At 45.6% G+C, this 22,037-nt stretch overlaps 1 protein-coding gene across 1 annotated transcript; it reads left to right on the top strand.

Moving 5' to 3' along the window:
* The first annotated feature begins 2,774 nt into the window (after positions 1-2,774).
* Positions 2,775-20,574, top strand: Tigit (T cell immunoreceptor with Ig and ITIM domains). The gene is made up of 4 exons (XM_051150435.1): positions 2,775-2,945; positions 4,589-4,918; positions 8,621-8,718; positions 20,335-20,574. Exons 1-4 carry the CDS (start codon positions 2,882-2,884, stop codon positions 20,566-20,568), a joined length of 726 nt encoding a protein of 241 aa, XP_051006392.1. The 5' UTR covers positions 2,775-2,881; the 3' UTR covers positions 20,569-20,574.
* Positions 20,575-22,037: the final 1,463 nt, after the last annotated feature.

The following is a 22,037-nucleotide window of genomic DNA, read 5'->3' as shown; positions in this document are numbered from 1 at the left end:
GTATGAGAACTGCTGAGAGCTGACGCTCAAAGTCACCATTGAGTGAACCTTGCATTGTGTCCTTGTACAAGCCACCGGCCTTGTGGAAGGCGTGGCCGCTATCACCTTCCTTTCCCTCAGAGACGTGGCATCTGTAGACTCGGGTTCTTGGGCCTTCTTTTTCTACCATGTTCCTCTTCAGAAAAGGTCTTTTAGAAACAGATTTGTTATTTCTATGTATGTGTATGTCTGTGTGAGTATATGTCACATGTGCACAGGTGCCCACAGTGGCCACAGAGCCCTTAGAGCTGCACTTGCATGCAGTAGTGAGCCCCTTGATACAGTTGCTAGAAAGCAGCCTCGGGTTCCATGGACGAGGAGTGCATGCTCTTAACTGCTGAGCCATGCCTCTAGCCACAGCAGCAGAGGTTTAAGAACATGTCCATATGGTTTTTGTATGTATGTATGTATAAGTGTGAGGGTACAAACCTGCCACAGGCTGAGTGTGGAGGGCAGAGGACAGGCCGTGGGAGTCAATTCTCTCCTTCTACCACGTGCGACCCTGTGATTCAATTCAAGTTTCCATGCTTGGTGGTGCTCATCCTTAATTACTAAACCATTTCTCTGGGCAAGAAGTCTTTAACTTTTTCCTTTTTAAAACCAACTCTTAAGTTTTTACATTTCACAAACGGGACAAGTTCTAATTTCTTTGTTTTCTACCCACACCGCTATACAAAGCAGACTATTTACTTTTGTAACCGTTTTCTGTGTTAGATTCCTAATACCTGCCTTTGGAGCTCTGCTTTGTCTGTCTGGGTAACCAAGTTTGGCAACACTCATCCTGTCTAGCTAGCCCCAGCATCTTACTTACCCTGGACGCATGTTAGGTCTTACTGTTTCTTCAACTGAAATACATTGGATGTTTAAAAGTGGTGGAGAAGCTGGGTGTGGTGGCGCACACCTTTGATCCCAGCACTTGGGAGGCAGAGGAAGGCAAGCTCTCTAAGTTCTAGACCAGCCTGGTCTATAGATTGAGTTCCAGGACAGCCAGGGCTTCACAGGGAAAGTCTGTGTTAAAAACAAAACAAAAAAACAAACAACAACAAAAGGTGGAGGAGGTACAGTTTTACGTGAGTCTTGAGGGTTGGATTTGAGTGGGTGAAAAGCTGCAGATTGAACGCTAGCTACAGGTCTGGAGGAGGGGTGCAGGGTCCATGAGTCACTGTGTAGATTTGTGAGTGAGCAGAACCCGGGGAGGAGAGGAGACTGGTCTGAGACAGAGGACCCTGCATACAGAAGAGAAGGGCAATAGCTTGATGCTGAGCACCATGTGTGCACCGGTGGAAATGGTCAGGACCTGAGGCTTTGGATCTTCCCTAGTGGGAACGCAGATTTTCAGGCTCTACAACATGGGGCATGGCCAATATAGCTTTGTCAAGAACCTAGGCAACAGTTAAATGTGTCCCCTCCACCTCCTCTTCCCCGTGGCTTTACAGACACAAAGCTCTGTCAACTATTTGAGTGCTGAGCAAGACTTACTTTCCCCTGTTTGTTTAGAACCTGGCGCTCAGTAGGCCCTCCCTTTTAAATGAAGGAGAGGAAGGTGGGAGAAGGGGAGGTGGGGAGCGAAGAAAGATGCTGTTCTAGTTTCCTTTCTGTTGCTGCCGCCCCGACAAAAAACAGCGTAGAGGAGAGGGCATTTGCTGTAGCTCACAATGGCAGGTTCCAGGCTGTTACTGAGGCCAAGCCAAGGTGGCAGAAGCTTGAAGCAGCCATTAGCATCACATCCAGAGTCAAGAGCAGAGGGGAGGGCATGCCTCCCTCAAGAAACTAGCTCTCTCTGCTCATATATAGTCCAGGGCCCAAGCTCAGGGAATAGTGCCATCCGCCTTCAGGCTTGGTCTTCCCCACATCAATTAAGACAATTCACATCTTCTCCCTCCATGGCCATAGCCAACCTGATCTCCATATTCCCTCACTGAGCTGCTCCTCCCGGGTGATTCATGGTTGTGTCAAGTTGACAGGTGAACATAACCCAGATAGACAGGGCCTAGGGAGTAGCTGAGAGCCTTGGGTGAGCACGACTAATGGAGTAGCTGAGAGCCTTGGGTGAGCACGGCTAATGGAGTAGCTGAGAGCCTTGGGTGAGCACGGCTAATGGAGTAGCTGAGAGCCTTGGATGAACATGGCTAATGCCCTTCCTGGTCACCCCTGGGGCTCATTCCTCCCTATTTCAATTCTCACAGGGTCAACAGGTTTCAGGCAAGCTCATTTTTCTAGTCTCTGCTGGTTCTGTTGCAGTGGGGAAGCTGACCCTCAGTGCACGCAAAGACGCAGTTGGATAATAACAGCACAGAAATGCTAAAGTGTGGAGGAGAGGGACTCCTTGCTGTTTATCCAAGGCCTTTGTCTCACTCATGGATTGTCCCCAGGCATTAGCATCTAAGTTTCTGAATTTCTCTTGTGGAGACACACTCCTCAGCAGGGCAGTGTAAGGGGCCTGGCTCATCAGAAATAGCCCCTCCCAAACCTGTACATCACCTACATGCCCTTGAATGCTTTGGATACAAGTCAAGTTGGTGTTTCCAAAAGTACATCAAGATAACTTAAAAACAACAAATTGGCTTTGAGTCACCCAAGACCTGTATACCTCTAACCACAAGTTTTATTTATTTATTTATTTTTTTCAGTGCGTTTCCTTCGTGGTCTTTCTTGTGGCTCACCGTATGCAGCTTGTAGCCTTACTGAGAGCGTTATCTGTATTGACACTGCTCTAGTATAACTCAGTGTTTCCAAGACGTTCTTTCTCACAGGCTTGGTTTCACCTTAACACCTGCGGCAGGCCAGTTTCAGTCAGAGGAGAGGCCACATCTGCTTTTCTGTAGGCCCTCGCGTTAGAAGCATGCATGGCTGGCTGCTCCTGACCTGGGTCCAGGGGCTGATACAGGCTGCCTTCCTTACTGCAGGTAAGGCCTGCAAATGTAGAGGAGTGAGTGAGTGGGCTTGGCTCGGAGACCAGGGTTCTTAGGTAGAGGAGGTCCAGAGGACATGCCACCTCTATGTACGTCAGGTGGCTCCCAGGCCCTGTGTGGCCACACGGGAAGAGGCAGTTGGGGAGCAGGGGATGTGTTTGGGATTACAGAGGAAAGATTTTGTAGATCCTCTGGGTTGGGGGCTCTGACTGGCCAGCTGGCCAGGAGGGAAGCTGGGGAGTGAACTAAGATGGAAGCCAAGAAGCCTTCTGGAAGGCTCCTCTTCTCTTGTTCTGCCTTCCTTTCTGTTTCTGAGAAACTTTCTGGCAAAAGCATTCTAGTTCTCTGTTGACCAGAAACACCTGTTTCCCAGAGTCTCACACTAAATCCTGTTGTGTTTCTATCATATTAGAAACTGTAGACAATCATTTCTGAGGGGAGGAAACAAAAATGTTTAAAGACTATACTACAACTTAGCTTAGAGGCTGACCTTACAACATTCTGAGGGTAGAGAGGAGCCGGGGGCGGGGAGGTGGTGAGCAGTGAAGACCCTGGTTTCATAGCAGAGGTGCTGACCTCACCTCTCCTCTCTTCTACTCTTCCCTCCCCTCCCCTCCCTTCTCCTTTCCTTTCCTGGGCTTCTCATCTCCCTCCCTCTCTCTTTTACTTTAGTTTGTTTCTTTGGTAGATAGAGGTCTCATTCCATTTTCAAGGCTGGCCTGGAACTCACCATGTTGTCCAGCCTGGCCTAGAACTCACTGTGATCCTCCTGCATCTGCCTCCCAAGTACTGGGATTAAAAAAAAAAAAAGCATATGCTGCTATTTCTGCAGGAGAAATAGGGCTTCTTGCCATGTTTCCGGTCCCTTTCCCTGAGCTGGCTTGCTCTCACTCTCTGTTTCTGTCTCTCTGTCTGTCTTTCTCTCTCTCTCTGCCTCTGTCTGTCTGTCTGTCTGTCTCTCTCTCCCTTGTTTTCCCTGACATCCCAAATGCCAATCAAATAGCTCAGTCCTATTTCAAAGGCTAGGACTAAGCACAAGGCTCGACTGCTGGAAACTGTAGAGAAGCAGAAGATATGAGGGGACAGGGTACACTAAGTGGGAAGATTAGATAAGCCTGTGCGAACAATCGACCACCTAGCTAGGAAACTGCGCACACTATGCCGAGTGGGCAAAGCGCTGAGCTGTGTAGTAATGAAGCAGGCATTTGATAAGGTGTCATACAATTCAGGCCGTGAGAAAGGGAGGGCTTACAAGCTAGGGTCTTCAAAGTGGTGGGAAGGGAGCACAGCTCTGACAAACTGCTAAGGTAAGGATGGGACAGGGAGGCAGAAGCAAGCTCTAGAATCAGCAGTGATGGGTTGGACTGGAACAAGAGTATACAGAAAAGGGCAAAGAAGGTTGGAAAGGGGCCGTGGCTGGGATTCGAACCTTCAGTGACAGGTGTAAAAAGGAGAGTCTCTTGACACAAAGGAAACAGGAAGCGAGGTACCCTCCATGGGGGTGTGCCATGATAAAGTGCAGACTACAGACTTCTCCCTAGAGCCAGTTCTGGCCTCTGGGCTCCCTGGGGTTCTTCAGGAAGGCTGAAGGGCAGCTGCTGGCTAGAGACTCATGTGTGATTCTCCCTCTCTCATAGGAGCCACGGCAGGCACCATAGAGACAAAGGGGAACATTTCCGCAGAGGAAGGTGGCTCTGTCATTTTACAGTGTCACTTCTCCTCCAACACAGCTGAAGTGACCCAAGTCAACTGGGAGCAAAGAGAGCAGCTTCTGGCAATCTATAGTGCTGACCTGGGGTGGCATGTCTCTTCAGTCTTCAGTGAGCGCGTGCTCCCGGGCCCCAGCCTAGGCCTCACCTTCCAGTCGCTGACAGTGAATGACACCGGGGAATACTTCTGCACGTACCACACCTATCCTGATGGGATTTACAAGGGGAGAATATTCCTGAAGGTCCAAGAAAGCTCAGGTATGTCCCTTGAATTGGGGCAATAGTGAATCACTTTCTCTCACATAGACAACACCATCCCGAGACACTCTAGGAAGTTGAGTGTCTCAATCCTCCTGGAGCATGTTGAACTCACTGAAGGGACTCTTGGGGGCATAGTAAAGACAGAGCAACCCAAGCTGATAAAATTAGAGGCTCGTGGGGGAGAGCTAGGATCTGATATGTTCCAGAAACATTGAGCTGATTCTCATGCACGACCACTGGTTTTGCATAGGTTTATCTAAAGTGATGAGACCTACAGATGAGGCTTTTCCATGAAAGGCACTCATGTAATGACTTAGTATCGGTCATGCGAATTAGAATTAGAATTAGCTCACTGGGCGTGGTGGTGCACGCCTTTAATCCCAGTCACTTGGCAAGATATAGGAGGTCAATGAGAAATGGAAGCAGGCGTGGTGGTGCAGGCTAATTCCAGCACTCAGAAGGTAGAGGCAGGAGGATTGCTGTGAGTTTGAGGCCAGCCTGGTCTACAAAGTGAGTCCAGGACAGTCAAGGCTACACAGAGAAACTCTATCTCGAAAAGCCAAAAAAAAAAAAAAAAAAAAAAAATTAGAATTAGCTCATTTAAAACAAGGCACAGTATGTGTTGAGTGTAAATGTATAATAATCACCCACCTTTGTGTGATGAAGCTTCTAAGCTTCCAGATGTCCTTGTTATGATTTTTCTCCTGCAAACATGAGCCAATTTTACTGAGGGAAAGGATTATTAAAATCATACCTAAGAGATAGTTTAGCAGGGTAGCAAAGTGCTCAGCCTTTGATGCCAAAATGTTGCTGGCCTCATTTTCTCTTCTGTACAGGGAAGATGGGTTAAGATTTACTGAGGTGCTAATGTGGGCGTTGAAAAAGCCCTTAGCATGGCACCAAGAGCAAATGCCATGTTAGGTGTTAACCATAAGTACACGAATCCCATCTGATTGATGGTGGCAGAAGCTAAGGCTTGGAATTGCTCAGGTGATAAAGCTGATTTTAGCACAGACGTTCTGGCTCCATGGAATACCACACTCAGAATTGCTCTACCATCAGTTGTATTGGAGTTTAGGCTTAGAATATATATGAACATGTGTGTGTGTGTGTGTGTGTGTGTGTGTGTGTGTTGAAATTATGTTGGAGATTGGGTTTCATGAGTTTTAGAAACATATACACTGGAAAGATAAAACTTTACCCCAAAGTTTCCTTTCAAACAATACTTCTTGACTGGCTCCATCCTAGATCAAATGCCGTGAGTATCCAAGAGCCCAGGTTCTAGAACCAAACAGCCTGGGACTCAATATTGTCATGCATGCTGGGTAATTGTGGTATTTAAATTTCTTCTTGTATTTTTTTGGTCTATGCAGTGTGGCAAATTGTCCCATGAGTTGTTACAAATGAGATCTTCGGACAGTGTTTGTTACAGTTATTCAGAAGAGGCTTGGACAATAAACAGGACCTGAGATCTGGGTCCCAGCAAGTCTAACCACACAGTGACTGTGTGGGCTCTTTACCCCAATGTTTTATTTCCCACAGCCTCTCACCAGACTGCAGGACCAATAGATAGAGGCCTCAGAACCAGAAGCCAGAGAGGAACCTTGTGCGTTAGCTCGTATTTGGCATATAACACCATATATTCTATACATGTTCTGGGAAATATGCTATAGTCCCAGGACATTCAGGGCCTGATAACCTTGACATGCAAACACCTCCCTGATGACAGTGACACAGCCGCCTTTATGTAACCCTGGGGATGTGAGGGCATGGGTGTCTTTCTCACTCTCACAGTCTGTTGTGTGCACCTTTCGCCAGCTTCCACCCCAGACCCTGGGTGCTCCCGTCCCGTCATTCTAAACTCCAGGAAACACCATCGGGCCTGTGAAATTGCCCTCCTGCCTCTCAGGGCGTCAGCTGTTTCCTGTAAGGCAAACCCTCTTCTAATGACTCGTATCGACTCCATGCCTGCTCTGCCTCCTGACATTGATCCCAAACAGGGTACCCAACGCCCCAGTAACTGTATCGTGTGAATCAATTTCCTACCAGAGCTGGAGATGTAGCTCAGCATGAGCCTGGGTGCCTAGCAGGCACAAGACCCAGGCCCTGGGTTCAATCCCCTGTATCACAAATAATAAACGAATCTCGAATGCAGGTTATCAGACTGCCCTGCCTGCCCCGAGGCTCTTTCCGTTTCAAAGGCCTTGAAGTCTTTGTTCTGAAGCAGTGGGGCTGTGAATAGAAGAACCTGTGCTTTCACTTTAACCCAAAAGTTCCTAACGAGGTTGGCAGATTTAATAACCTGAGCTCTCTCCACCCCGCCCCCAACCCCTGCTCTAAGTGTGCTTTCGCTTAGATGTGACCATATTCATTATCATAATCTTCCCTAAAATGTCTCCATGAATCTAGCTGCTTCTTGTTTCACCCTTCAGTGTTAAAAGAACCCAGCACTGACCTGGCCTTTTAAGGTGGCTCTGCCTTCCTCTTCTGACCGCGTCCTCTCTGTTTCATGGTGAGCCTTCCAGCTGCTCCGCGCCTGTGCAGACCATGGTCTTCTACCTCCTTTCTTCCAGAGTGAGATATGGCTATGGCCAACAAGGGGCCAGCCTGGGCTACCCTGGCTAAGTCCTCAGAGCAGGAGGAGCATGCTGGGACCTTGGACTTCCCAGGCGTGGTCCTTGTCCTGAGGAATCAGATATCATAGTCTCTTTTCCTATAATCTAAACCTGGAGTTCAGGCAAGTAGGGTCAGGCCTTTTCTTGTTTCCAGTCTTCTCAGGACTTTGGGGTCCTGCCCACATTTCTGGAGACGAAAGGGGGAAGGAAGCATCCTTGAAATCATTCTTAAACATAGCACAGCTATTATTTATTAAGCATCTACTGTGTCCCAAGGCCTGAAATAAACCACAGAAGGTAAGTTTGAAAGAGCCCCACTCCTTCCAGGCTTTCACACCTGGACTATGGGGTAAGGTGAAAAGTGGCATTCTTTTCTTTGCATCATTTAATGTTAATTTTGTTCATTTTTTATTTAGCCTGTTTTACTGATGTGTGTGTGTGTTTTTATTTTATTGTATATCTGTTATTTTTTACTTATTTTATGTGTATGGGTGTCTTGGCTGTATATACATCTCTGTACCACCTGTGTTCTGTGTTCTGGCATCAGTGGAGGCCTGGAGAGTTTGAATCCCCTAGAACCTGGGTTACAGATGGTTGTGAGCCGCCACGTAGATGCTGAGAGTCAAACCTGGGTCCTCCAGAAGAGCAGCCAGTGTGCTCAGCCCCTGAGCCATCTTTCCATGCCTTTCAGAGTTTCCTTTTACATGGCATTTGTTTCACTTCATGACTCCTGAAAACAAGTGTTGACTAGGGGAAAGAATTATAAAAATCTGGTCCAAGGCGCCTCTACAAGGTACCTCATGCCTCCACTGGAGACCAGGTAGAGTCTCTGCAGACCAGAGAGCTAAGGTTAAAGTCTCCAATAGACGACAGATCTAGAAAATCCCACCTCTGGCCTGGAACTCGCCATTAAAGACCAGGCCGGCCTCGAATCAGAGATCTGCCTGCCTCCCGACTTCTGAGCGCTGAGGCTGAAGGTGCGCATGCCCGTGCCGGGCACTGGTTTGGGGTTGTTTGGAGGCTTCCTGGAGAAGGCAGCTTTGCTCCTGACCTCTGCCACCTGCCTGTTTTGTTCTCCCTGCAGTGGCTCAGATCCAGAGTGCCTTGCTTGGAGGAGCCATGGCTGCAGTGCTGGGACTCATCTGCTTAACGGTAACAGGGGTGACTGTACTGGCTAGAAAGGTAAGGGGTAGGACAGCTCGTCTCAGTCCCCATCACCCCAATTCTTGTTGCCCTGGTGGCTTCTGTTCCCCTTTCTGCTCAGAGACCCCCAGATGGGATCTCTGCCCTTGTTCCTCTCTCTCTCTCTCTCTCTCTCTCTCTCTCTCTCTCTCTCTCTCTCTCTCTCTCTCTCTCTCTCTCTCTCTCCCCTCCCTCCCTCCCTCCCTCCCCCTCCCCCTCCCTCCCCCTCCCCCCTCCCTCCCTCTCCCTCCCTCTCCCTCTCCCTCTCCCTCTCCCTCTCCCTCTCTCTCTCTCTCTCTCACAGAGTTTCTTTATGTAGCCCTGGCCCTGGGTGTCCTGCACTCACTTTGTAAACCAGGCTGGCCTGGAATTCACAGCAATCCTCCTGCCTCTGCCTCCCAAGTGCTGGGATTAAAGGCGTGGGCCACCATGCCCGGCTTTTGTGCCTCTTTTATGGTTCCTGTTCTGCACTTATTTATTTGTATTTGTTCTGGTCCCGCCCCCTTGCTGGGAGCTTCCGGAAGGACGTACCTGCATCTCGCCCACCTTTCCGTCTATCACAGTTGCTGCTTCCTGCCTGTCCATTAAGCCGGCGCGCTGAGAGTTCGTCTTCTGTGGGTGTACCGTAGAGGATGTCTTCTGGATGCTAGTGGCTTTTGTAGCTCATTAGTCCTCACAACTCATTGGTTGCCCTGGGCTGCCCCGTATTACTACTGTAGGTTGGGAAGTTACCATTCCAGATTTGGGGAGTGGAAGACACATGGCAAAAATCAGACATTTTAGTGACTTGAGTTTAAGAGGCCATTGGCTGGAAGAGTGGGGGAAGGGGAACCGGAGGGAGGGTTTTACTCTCTAGCTCAGTCCTGACTATATGGTTTTAAGCTTGTTACTTGATTTTTTTTTTTTTTTTCAGGGTCGTCATTGCTTTGTATGTAAGACGCGGGTTACAGTTTGCTCCTATATTAAAAAGTTGTGATGCATGGCTGTCACCTATCAGGCTTTCCCTATAATGATAGCGGTATCAGCGTGCTTGCTGTGTCATAAGCTGGTAGGTGCTGACTGGGATGAACTAAAAATTCTCAATCCGTTTTGGTCTGGTGGCCCAGACCCTTTAAGCCAGCCCAGCTCATCTGCTTCAATTCACTATGAGAACATTTGAAGGAACGTAGCCTGTGATAAATGCGCTGTTTCTACTTTGCTGAAACTTTCTTCACTTTATTTCCCACTGCGTTTCCTAATACTTCATTTTTGCTGACCCCAGACTTACTCTCCAGCTAGGTGCTTGGGGCTGGTAGTAATGATGTCTGTGGACTGAAAGATGCCTTATTCTTAATTTTTAAAGATTTATTTATTTATTATGTATTATATTTATATATTATATTTTAATTTCTATATATTCAATATATTTGAATTAATTATATATTATAATTTTAAAGTATTTATAGATATATCTGTTTATAATTATATATTTAATTAATATATATTTTAAATTTCTATATATGTTAAAATATATTATATAAATATTGAAAATATAGGATATATTGAATATATATAGAAATTAAAATATAATCACATCATTTCTTGCTTCCCTTACAAAACACACCTGGACTTATTCAAGTTCCTCTGTATTAGTAATAATTGATTAGTGTTCTATAACATTCTGGGATATACAGGAACCTTAGATTGCACGGGCTCTAGTCTTACTGTCTGTCTCCTCTGCATCGCTCCATCATCACCCTGCCCTCTGGTCCTTTCCTCTTTATACCCAAACTAGTGATTGTACTCTGAGTCCACATGCCTCTAGCTGTGCTCTTATCTCTGGTCTCACCATCCTGGCTTCTAGCTGCCATTTTCCTCTGACCTGAGGAACATCCTGCAGTGCAGGTCAGTAAAGATAAAAAGAAGTATTTTTTGTGTGTTTTTTTCCTGCTGTTCTTCACCTAAAACTTGCTTACCCTATGGCTGTAAACATGGTATGTTTGTTTCACTAGGTGTAGAATCTAATGTTGGCCAGTATTTTCTTTTAGCACAAGGAAGATTTTTATCCCAGTGTCTAACTACATATATATATATGAAACTGGGTTTTATCTTTACTTCTTTAAAAATGCCTTTTTCTCCTTCTTGTTCTTTGAACATTTTCTGTCTTCAGTTTTCAGCATTTGTACAACGATATAATTAGATGTCATTATCTTTGTATTTATTCTGTATGGGGTTTGGATCAGTGGTTTTTTTCGGTCTGTGGTTTGATGGGTTTTGTCAGTTTTGGGGTCAATCCTGGCCATATCTCTTTATATATATTCCTCCTCTATTCTTGCTTTCTTCTCCTTCTGGACCTCTCATCGCAGGGACTTTCAATGCTTGCCTTTTCTTCCATATGTCTCCCAGCCTCTTTTATATTTTCCACCCATTTGTCTCACCATGTTTCGTAGTGGGCCTTTTCTTTAAGCTTACCTTTCAGGTTACCAAGTGTCGTCTCCTTTGATGTATCTATTCTTTGTTTAAATAGTTTATAGCCTGTCAAAACTCCCAACCTTTGAGAATATTTATGAGTTATTCTGAAGTCTGTGCCTGACAGTCCTATTAATTACACCCTTCCTGGGTCTTTTTCTATTTGTCTATTTTTACTTGATTAACAGAACCACTCTTGCCTGGTGGTTCTCATGGTGTGCTGGGTGTTCTCCGTGAAAAACTGCAGCCTCTTCCTCCGGCCAGCCCTTTGGAACCTGCAGGTGGTTATTTTCAGGCTTTAGCAATCCCAGGTCACCTGAATTAAATCAGTCGTGACAGGTTGTAATACTTTCCTTATTGCTGTGACACAGTCTCTGATGGGAGCTGCTTAAGGGAGGGAGGGCTTCTTTGGCTCGTGGTTTAGAGGTGCAGCACATCATGGTGGGGAAGGTGCAGGGGGCAGCAATGGAGTGTGAGCCTGCTGATTACAGTCAGGAAGCAGAGCCAGAGGAAAGCCCGCATTCCACTCCCTCTCCTAGCAGGGGATGGTGCAGAAGTAAAGGACCAATGCTTAGATATTGATTCATTGTTTTAGTTAGTGACTGACTTATAGTGCTTCTTCTAAAGCCAAGCATGAGGTCACTTGCTACCTGGAACAGAATGGCTTGGAGCGATAGGTAAAACAATGGTTGGTGCCCTTTACGAGCCGACTGCCTCAAAGGCTTCTGTAAAACCTGGTTTGCTTGCCTGCCTCCCCTTGCATAAAATGAGAGTACACACTGGACCCCAGGGGTGGAGGGGGCGACTTCAGGAACTGTCCGCTGGTGATGTCTCTCTGCCCCTCACTGGTGTCAGAGCACTTCTTCCCGGAGAAATTCCGGGAACTGTGCCAGTCACATTCAGGGCAGGTCCTCCATCTCACTCAGACCTCTCTGGAATGCTCCATAGATAAGCTCAGAAGTTTGTAGAAATCCCATCAAATTAACAAGGAATGTTAGCCGTCAGCGAGGCCATAGGGCTAGAATTCAGGTCGCAATACTCCTCACCCCCAGGGTGGAGTCTCTGAGATTGTTACAGAAACAACAGGCCTCCAGCAGTTTAGTTGATATGTTTGTTTTCTCCAAGGTTCCCCTGCCGTGATGGTTCCTGATTTTATTTCCTCTCTTTGGGTTAACTATGTGTAGGTTATCTGTCTCTATAACTGGAGGCAGTTGCCTCCAGAGGAACTGTAGGCAAAAACGCTGCTTTCACCAAAGCAAATCCGCACAGAGAAACTTCCTCCACCCCTGCATCCCCCACCCCCACTATCCCTCCAAACTTGGCATCTCCCTAGGTAACTCAGGCAAGCCTGGAGGCTTTATTCCTCCTGCCCCAGCTTCCTGAGTGTTGGAAGTCCAGGCATGAGGCACCACATCTGGCCCAAATGCTCATCTCCTCACTAGGTATGTTCTCCTGGGTCTTGCTCCCCACCCAACGATCCAAAATTACTCACTTATCTGGCAGATCTCTTATTTCTTCAACCATTTTCTAATATTTCATCTATCTTTCCTCTTTCTGTCCTTTTTCTTATGGGTGGATGTGTGTGTGTGGTGTGTATATGTGTGTACTCACGTTCATGTTTGTGCGTGCCTGTGTGCAGTGTATGTGTCTCGCGTGCACGCCTGCTTGTGCACACGTGTGCACGTTTGCATGTGCATGTAGGCCAGAAAGTGCCATCAGGTGTCTTCTATTGTTTTATAAAATTATCTGTATTATTAGTATTATCGTATTATCAGTAGGCCCGGCCAGCAATCAATTAAGACACAGACACTTGTTATATTTTAAAATAGCCTTAGTTAACCTAGGGCAGGGCAGATACTAATCTTTTAAACTACCTCCCATAGTGGGACAGGCATGAGATTCCTGTCTTAATCCCATGCCTTCTGTTTTTAATAACTTTTATCAAGCTACCTTTCATCTATAATCCCACATACTTGTTCATGTTCTTCATCTGGGCCGGATTCTCCATCCATGCTGGCCATGTGCTTCTCCTCCATCTAACCTATGGCAGCCTTCCTCTCTTCCCCCTCTTGCCCCCCCCCCCCAAATCCTCTCTCTCCTAGCCCCACCTATCTACTTTGCCCTGCCCAGGTGGGATGGCTTTTCTTTAAGCAAGAGGTGGGGCACACAGACAGCAAGCAGTAATTAGCATCAAAATACATCAGACCATCGCCCAACAGTCTTCCTTGATTGCTCTCCCCCTTTAGACTAGGCCTTTCACTGGTTTAGGTAGTCTAGCTAGGCACCTTGCTCCAAGGATCTGGTGTCATCTCCGGCTTGGAGCATTAGTGGTTTTTGGGGTGGGGGTCATCACACTCTCCTTCGCGGAGATGCTGGACATCTGAGCTTCAACTGCTGAATCATCTCCCTATCCCTCCTCTATATTTTCACTTGTTCTAAAATGAAGGAGAGATTCAAATCAGCAGAGGACTTTCTGCTTTTGATGTTATATTTCCTAGCTTCATTCTAAGTCTGACCGTGAAGTAGAGATTCAGCTGGCCTGCCTTCTTTGCTTCTCTGTTCTGTTGGGTCAAACCCTCTGCTGAGTTCTATTTCCCACATCCCAAGCCCAAGTCCAGGCCAGCTCCTGGCTGGCTGGGTCCTGGCCAGGCCTAAGGAGGGCTGTTAGGCTGAGTGAAGGAAGGAGCGTTCCTAGGCTCTGTTTTCCTTTTTCTCACCCTTGTGAGCTCATAGCCTCTCCTTTCCCCACTCAGAGGGGGACCACACCCTGATTTTCTTCCCTTTCTAACTTAACTTTGACTTTTTAGTGCCATGAAGACAGTTCTTCAGGCCTCAGTTGGGATGAACTGTATAAACTCATTGTAACGGCCTCCTTGGACTCCAGGTCTCTCCTTTATAAACAGTCTTAGTGCTACACTCCGGCTGTGCCCGCTAGATGTATCAGCTTGTACTGTTCCTAATTCTGCTTCTGAAGTCACGGGTCTTCATACTTATTCTTATTATAAAGGCTGGACTTTCACCTCATCTTTTATATCTTAAACTCTGTCAGTTTTCTGTGTGGGGGACCGTGATGCCTATTCCTTCGTATCAATAACAAGGATACAGATATAATACATACACCATGTTGGATTTCACAGACATTCTGTCTTCAAACGTGAGCCGGAAATGAAGAGACCCCAAAGATGGGGAAGATGTTTTGGCAGCCGAAGCAAAGCTGTGTTTCCCCCCAGTGAACAACAGCTCTCTCTCTCTCTCAGGGCCGACACTCAGACCTCCACTAGTGAGTTCTTTGGGCACCTCATGGATCTTGCTAACTTGATCCCAAAGGAACTAAACAGGTTCCAAATGTTAGAAACAGTTCTGATTGCTCTGGAAAGTTAAATATGGCCTTCTATTATTGTGCCCAATTTATCTGCAAAATTCTTTGTTGCATTATGATTTGTCCTTTCTCTCTCTGGTTCTGAGATAAACACCACGGCTGCTGACCTGCCTGATACACAGAGATATGGCCACAGGTCCTCTGTTATTAAGCAGATCTGGCTAGTGTGGAGCCGAGGACCCAGCAGTGGCCAAGACATGGCTGCTGATTATCCACTGTATTTTCTCTTCTGTCATTGCTGTCCTGACAGATATGATTATGAAATAAGACATCTAAGAGAAGATGAGGACAGGAGAAGTGGCTCTCCAGAGGTAAGAGGTGACAAGAATAATAACTTACCTTCAGGCTGGATCAGTGAGCGTGATTGGTGAACAGATTTCTTCTGCCATACAAGTGTCCTTTAGCTCTGGAGTAAAGGGGTCAGTGGCCCTAAGGACACAGCAGAACATATTTGTCTATTCAGGACTCGAGGCTGGTTAATTTTCATGTCAGGAACCCAGAGTAGCTTTGATTAAGATAGAGACTGAGAAAGATGAAAAGGCCAAGAGCTCTCAGTTCCCCCGTAGTACACAGGGCCACTCCGCCCTCTCTCTGACACCCTCATTGTTGCTGGTTTACTCTAGAGCCTTTCTGCTTTATCTTGTAGTCTGGATATAGTCCCTAGAGCTCGTTCTCTTCTTGTTCAAAACGTTAGTCAAGGTATGATCAGGAACACATAGTTCTCTGGAGCTGGGTTGCTCACAGATACTTTCATATGGGTCCAGAGCGAACATATGGAAACCGTGGTCGGGAAGATAGCTGTGCATGTACTTAGGAGGAGAGACGAGTGTGATTGCTGGAAATCGGGAGGGGAGCATCACATGGAGAGTGAAGATTACAACCAGGTCAAGGGTCACCCTGCACCTACTGCAGGGGACTACGTACCTTCTTCTCACTCTCTGTTCCTTCATTCCCTTGTCATTCTGCATGGAGGACAAGTGAGCCCACTGGTGCAGGGCATGCAGTGCAGTCTTCTTGGGGCCCAGAGGACGACAGAGAAGGTTGAGAGTTGAGCCAATAAATATGCTATATCTATATAGTTCTGTTCATAGACCTGGAAATTGGACAAATGATCTTTTCTTTTCTTTTTTTTTTTTTTCTTTTAGTTTTTCGATACTGGGTTTCTCTGTGAAGCTTTGGCTGTCCTGGACTCATTTGTAGACCAGGCTGTTCTCAAACACATAGCAATCAGCCTCCCTCTGCCTCCCTGAGTGCTGGGATTACAGGTAATCCTAGGATCACTGTGCTATATGAACCATCCTAAGATCCCCACTGGTCAGGTCTTCTTAGTTTCCATTGTTGCAGCTAGATCTGCTTTGGTCCTCAAACACTCATCTGTTCTCTATTATTTGGAGGTCTCCTTATCACGTTTGCTGCTAGGGATCCCGTTCTGCAGGAGCATCTTCTACTTCAGCGTCAGTCATGGAAGTCAGTGATACTGGCACTGCCCTTGCACTCCCTTGCCTCTGGCCTCCCTCACTATCCTTTCTCTGAGAAAGTCACTAACACCAGAATATACATGCCTGCCCCTAGGACCTGCAACTCCTGAGAATGATGCTAAAAGGTAGCCTGCAAGGACAGGGCTGATAATGAGGGTGACTTTGCCAATCCCTGCACTAAGTAACTTCAGAAGTTCATCACCTTATTATATTAGCTTCTCTTGGACAGATGCAGAGAACACCTTTACCTTTTGTGTTGAGGTGGGAGGGAAAAAAGTTCATTATGAATGTTATCTCTTCTGGAGATATTTTCATAGCATTGCAAGCATTCATATTCATATTATTCATATATATTATATGAATAAATGGTATTTTCCAGGCAGATATTGTGAAACGTTATGTGTGTCAGATCCTGGACAATGGCTCTGCTAACCCCACTGTCCACTGTTCATTCTCCTCACGTGCTACTAGAAAGCAGTGCTTGCCCCAGGAGGACTCAGTTGCAATTTCTGTAGCTTCACTTGGTTCTCTGGGGCAGTGTTAGTACATTCATCTCAGACCTATATTTTACACTGGTTACAATTATAGGGTCTCCATGTAGGGTAAAATGGAAATGGAACAGCTTAGGGACCCGTCTGAAGAATATTTGCATTTCCCAGAGGAATTTTCGAGCTCAAAATAGTCTTAAAATTAAAAAGAAAGGGTGGCCATCCTTACCAAGAATGAGAATAAGAACACACAAGCACAAAAAGTCATAATTAGTTCTTTGAGAGATAATTGAGTATTCATATTAAAAGGAGATTGTGTTGCATCAAGGGATGTCAAAGTCCTTTCCAACACAGCACCAGCACGAAGTATGACAGCTGTTCCTTTCTTCATACTCATGTTAAAGCTTAGCAGTGTCTGCGGAGAAGAAATGGGAGGAGGGAGACCAATGGCTGTGTGCATCTCCCTGAGCCTGTAGTGTTTCTCAATGCCCAACTCTTCAAGGCCTGTAGCAATGCATCATGGGTTTTAGTTGTTGTTTTGTTTGGTTTTGTTGTTTGTTTTTGGTATCTTTTCATTGTACACATCTATAGGGTACTTCCAACCTCCTTTCTCCACCTCTTTATTTCCACTGGTGCGCAGTTGGGCTTGCCACCAATAGGGTAGCATTTTCTGTCTTGTACACAAAGGGTTCAATGAAGAGAGACTCCATGTGACTTGATTGCTCCATTTTCCAAGTCCCTGGATCTTTGTGAGTTTGTTGATCAGATACATAAAGTGGATGAAGTGAATGACATGCATTAGAGCAGCCATCAGTAAGACCAAAAGGATGTCAAGTGTTTGAAATGTTAGTAAGCACTTCTTCTGCCACCCTACTTGTGGCTGATGACCTCCAGTTTCTCTGTATTGTTACAACCCTCAAGTATGACACTGTAATGTGGGTTCTATGGTTGGCATCACTGAAGAGATTTCACTGCTCTGTCTTGTCTTGATGAATGCAACTTTAGTTTCCTGGCTGTGTGATTATGCTTTCACTTGTAAAATATTCTTTTATATGGGACTATATTTTAAAAATGCATGTATGTGTGTCCAACTAGGTATGCATGTCTATTTCAGTACTAAGACCTATACAGATTGAGCATATGATATGGGTTCTGAGGTTGCAAAGAGGAGCATAGCATTTTCCTTAGGAAACTTGGACATTGGAGTATGGTGAAGGATGAAAGGTAAACCAGTTGGCCTTCACAGAGATGCACAACAGGAGAGCCACTGTGGTCAAAGGAGAGCGTAGGCAAAGTCAGAAAGTCTGAGCAACAAGTGGCTTTGTCCTTGGTCGGTGGACTTCTGCCTGTTCCCATAAGCTTACCCCAAACCAGACATTAGCAGAGCTTCTGATACGCAGAAACAGCTGACTAGGTCTGATCTCAAAGCTATGTTACAGTAGGTGGCATTGCATGGATTGCGTGCCTCAAAAGTTGGGCATCTTGGTTGTGAAATACAGCAGCAGATGAAGCCAGAGTGATGGGCATGAGTGAGACACAATGTGTTTGGGACATCATAGATTCCTTTGGGGAATTTAATGAACTACTGATTTTCTCCCCCACAAGAGTGTGCCTTTATGTAAGACTTTAATTATAATGTGAGATTATATGTAAATCCTCTGAAGTCAAATCTCTCAGGGTGTTCATTAAAGCTCACGCGAGGTTAAACCTCCTCTGGTGGACTGTGGAAGTCATTAAAGAGTTTTAGTGGAAGTATGGACAGATTCCATTTTTATTTTTGAAAAAAAAAAATCACTATGTGGAGGTTTGTTCAAAGTTAGCCTAGCAGTACAAGGAAATGTGAGCCAAACCAGTGTGAAGGAGATCCATTCTTCCCCACAGCAGGTGAGAGGGATGAAATAAATAGGGGATGGAGTAAAAGTGGATGGGGCATGCATTAATCAGGGTTCTCTAGAGGAATAGAACTTATAGAATGGATATATTGATAAAGATATGTGTATATATACATACACATATATAATCCTATTATACATACACACATACGTATATGTCTATATATATAATAGGATTTCTTAGAGTGGCTTATAGGTTGTGGCTCTGCTAGTCCAACAATGGTGGTCTACCAATGGAAAGTACAAGAATTCTAGCTGTTTAGCTTACAATGCTGGATATTTCATCTGGCCTTCAGTGTGCAGAATCCCGAAGAAGTGGGCCCAATGACAGTGAAGGAATGGAGGTTCCAAAGAGTAAGAACAAAGAGAGAAAGCTTCATTCTTCATGTCCCTTATACAGGCTGTTGTAGGAGGTGAGACCCAGATTAAAGATGTGTCGGTCTCACCTCAAAATAGCTGGATTAAAGATGGGTCTTCCCACTCCAAATGATTTAATTAGGAAAAAGTTCTCCCAGGTGTACCCAGCCACTTGGGTTTTAGTTCATTCCCAATGTAGTCAAGTTGACAGTTAAGCATAGTCATCACCTGTGTTGTGGGTGATTGGAACTTCCATGTTTCTGAAGGGCCTGTGCTCTTAGCCAAAAGGGAAAATGTGGGCAGAAGGTTGTGGGGTGAGGCCCAATGGTTTTCATGGAGACAAGTTGAGTTCAAGCTTGCTGTGATTCTCTCACAGGCCGAGCTGAGTAGGTGAGCAAATGAGCCAGGAACTCAGTGCAGAGCTTGGGCTATTGGTGGAGTCTTTAGAGACTAGGTCTTGTTTAGAGTCCTGTGGTGGATAACGTGACTCAGAGCGTTAAGCAGAGGACAGAATCCTGGGTAACCCCTTGAATTGGAGAGCCAGTGTACAAAGAGAAAATGGCCAGGCTGGCTAAAGATGGGATCCAAAAGGAGGAGAGGAGGGAGGAGAATGTGATGGCATAGAAACCAAAGAGAGGGGAGGAAGGAGCACGGCGCCTGCAGTGAGGCGTAGAAGAAAAGAGAGATGGAAGCAAGTCGAGACAAGACTCTCCTGGTTAAGAGAACATGAAATAAGGGCTCCAGGGTGGCAAGTTAGTTTCATTAGAGCTGTTACTATGGAAACTTGAGTTCTATGGGAAAGAGGAAGCAGGCACAAATTCCCACTCCTAATCAAGAAGCTATTTGTAATTGATAACCAGTTTCTCCAATGGAGCGACACTGGGTTTCTATCAACTGCACTTCAAGGCCAATCCCATGTCTAGAATAGTTGACCAACATAAAATGAATTCTAAGGCTTTTGCATGCTTTTTTCCCTTTGAGTTTGGTATTGTTTTAATGACTTTTGATTTTGTTTTGAAAGAGAGAGAAGAACATGAGGTTGAATGGGTAGGGAAACAGAGGCGACCTGGAAGGAGCTGGGAGAGGGGAAAGAATATAAAAATATATTGTATGAGAATTTTAAGAACAAAAAGAAAAAAGCTACAATAAAGTAGGAAAATTAAGGGCTAAGGGCTAAGGATTGTGTACTGGTAAGAACCCAAGTTTGCTTCTTCTTCTTTTTCTCCTTCTTCTTCTTCTTCTCCTTCTTCTTCTTCTTCTTCTTCTTCTTCTTCTTCTTCTTCTTCTTCTTCTTCTCCTCCTCCTCCTCCTCCTCCTCCTCCTTCTTCTTCTCCTTCTCCTCCTCCTTCTTCTTTTCCTCCTCCTTCTTCTTCTCCTTCTCCTTCTTTTTCTTCTTCTTCTTCTCCTTCTTCTTCTTCTCTCACTACTATTACTACTACTACCTCCCCCCCTCGTGTGTGTACATGTGTGTGCATGTATGTTCATGTAAGAAAGAAAGAGGTGGTTATAACTATGTGCTATTTGTAAAGTAGCTTTTGAATAATGCCCCCATGTATTTATTTGTTTAATCCTAGAAATGTATTAGGATGCATTCTATGGAAAGTGGCCTTGGGAGAATGGCAGCTGAGCCACAGGCATGGAACCTTGGGATTCTCTCATCCCCCAGAGACCCTGTAGAGACAGAAGCTGCCCCTGCTGGCCTTCGAGGAGAGCAGCCAGAAGATGCCTATGCTGAACCACAGGACTACTTTAATGTCCTGAGCTACAGAAGCCTAGACAGCATCATTGTCCCAGTGAAGACTGGCTAGAACCCTCCCCCTTCTGGGGGTATATCTGTGTGTTTGTATTCTGTTAGGGACTGAAAGGCAACTTCTTTTTCAGCTTCATTTCTTCCCAAAGTAAATAGTTTGTAACTTGATTACAAATGGAATTCTTAAGGTTATCATTTATTTTGCATGTATGAGTGTTTGGCCTGCATGTATGTGTGCCATGTGTGGATGGTGTTTACAGAGGACAGAGAGGGCATCTCTTCTGGAACTGGACGTAGAGACAGTTGTGAGCACAATGTGGGTGCTGTGGATTGGACCCAGGCCCTCTGCAAGAACGGCAAGTGCTCTTAACAGCTCTCTCCGGCCTTGAATAAAATATTTTTTAAAAAGACAAAAATAAGACAATAAAAATAACTCAAAAGTTCCCATTGACCTGGCTTTGAGCTTAGTGCTCTGAGCAGGTCTGCTGTGGCCCTCCCCACAGCAACTCTGGGTAGAGTTATTGGCTCCGGGTGCCGAGGTGGATGAGAAGTTCTTATTTCTCATTGTTATTTTTACTAATATTCACTCATTCAGGATATTTATTTCTGAATAAGGCAAAGTACCAGCCTCTGTAGGAGGATCCAAGGGTGACAGCCTTGAGTGAGACAGCACTTATAATAAGATGTACTAGGAGATGGACACTCAGGATTGGACCACTTAGGAGAATATGCCCATCAGGGTCTGGTGACATCTCTTCAGAGAACTTACAGACTAGTGAGGGCGATCTGGTGGAAGGAAGGCATTTTCCTAGGAACTTGAAAGAACTCAAGTAGTATAGGTTGAAGTCCTGTGAGAAAGGCCCTGACACCAAATGGCCAATGAATGTCAGGCTTTCTTCATTAGCTAGACATTTCTTTCAAGTCTGTTGAGCTAAGAGTTTATCAGGTGCCTGATTTCAGAGAACGCCAGGCTACTTATTCTTCCTGGTCTGGGGGACCTGTCAGGAAACCTCTGCCCTTCTGAGGAGTCTTGGCACCTGGGCCTCTTCTGGATCAATCTGCCACTGGACCTTTGAAAATGGAAACTTTTGCCATCCAAAGGAAAGTCTAATTTTTAAAAAATAAAGATTTTTTTTTCTCCTGAAAACAAAACAACAAGGTAAGCACATATGTGTGTGACACAGAATTAAAAAAAAAAAAAAAAAAGACCTTCTTTCCTCATTCCCAGACCTCTTCCTATTGGCGCTGGGGTGTCTGCCTTTCAGGCTGACTCTAAACAGACTTTGTCCTTTGCCGTCTCTCTTGGAGAAATGAGAAAAGAGGTTGGATTTGCCTGTGAATGCTTTTATTCCACAGGTACAGATTGGAGAGAGAATGAAGTGAGCTTGTCTCGCCCCAAAGACGCAGGTGCAGGTTAAGCATTAACAGGAAGACAGTTCAACTCTTGGGCCTCCTGGGAATCCCCACCCCCCACCTCACTTTCTTATCAGGTGCCTCATAAAGAGTTAAGATTGGTCCAGCCCTTGG

Source organism: Acomys russatus, chromosome 8 (genome assembly GCF_903995435.1).
Source record: "Acomys russatus chromosome 8, mAcoRus1.1, whole genome shotgun sequence".
NCBI lineage: Eukaryota > Metazoa > Chordata > Mammalia > Rodentia > Muridae > Acomys > Acomys russatus.
Note: the sequence above shows the minus strand (reverse complement) of the source record. Positions and strands in the feature narration are given on the sequence as shown.

Bases quoted from the DNA above. Each gene is read 5' to 3' on its own strand.
- Tigit (XM_051150435.1), top strand. From the start codon at position 2,882: ATGCATGGCTGGCTGCTCCTGACCTGGGTCCAGGGGCTGATACAGGCT. The intron at 2,946-4,588 runs GTAAGGCCTGCA...CCTCTCTCATAG, and splicing joins GGCTGCCTTCCTTACTGCAG to GAGCCACGGCAGGCACCATA. The intron at 8,719-20,334 runs GTAAGGGGTAGG...GTTTAATCCTAG, and splicing joins TGACTGTACTGGCTAGAAAG to AAATGTATTAGGATGCATTC.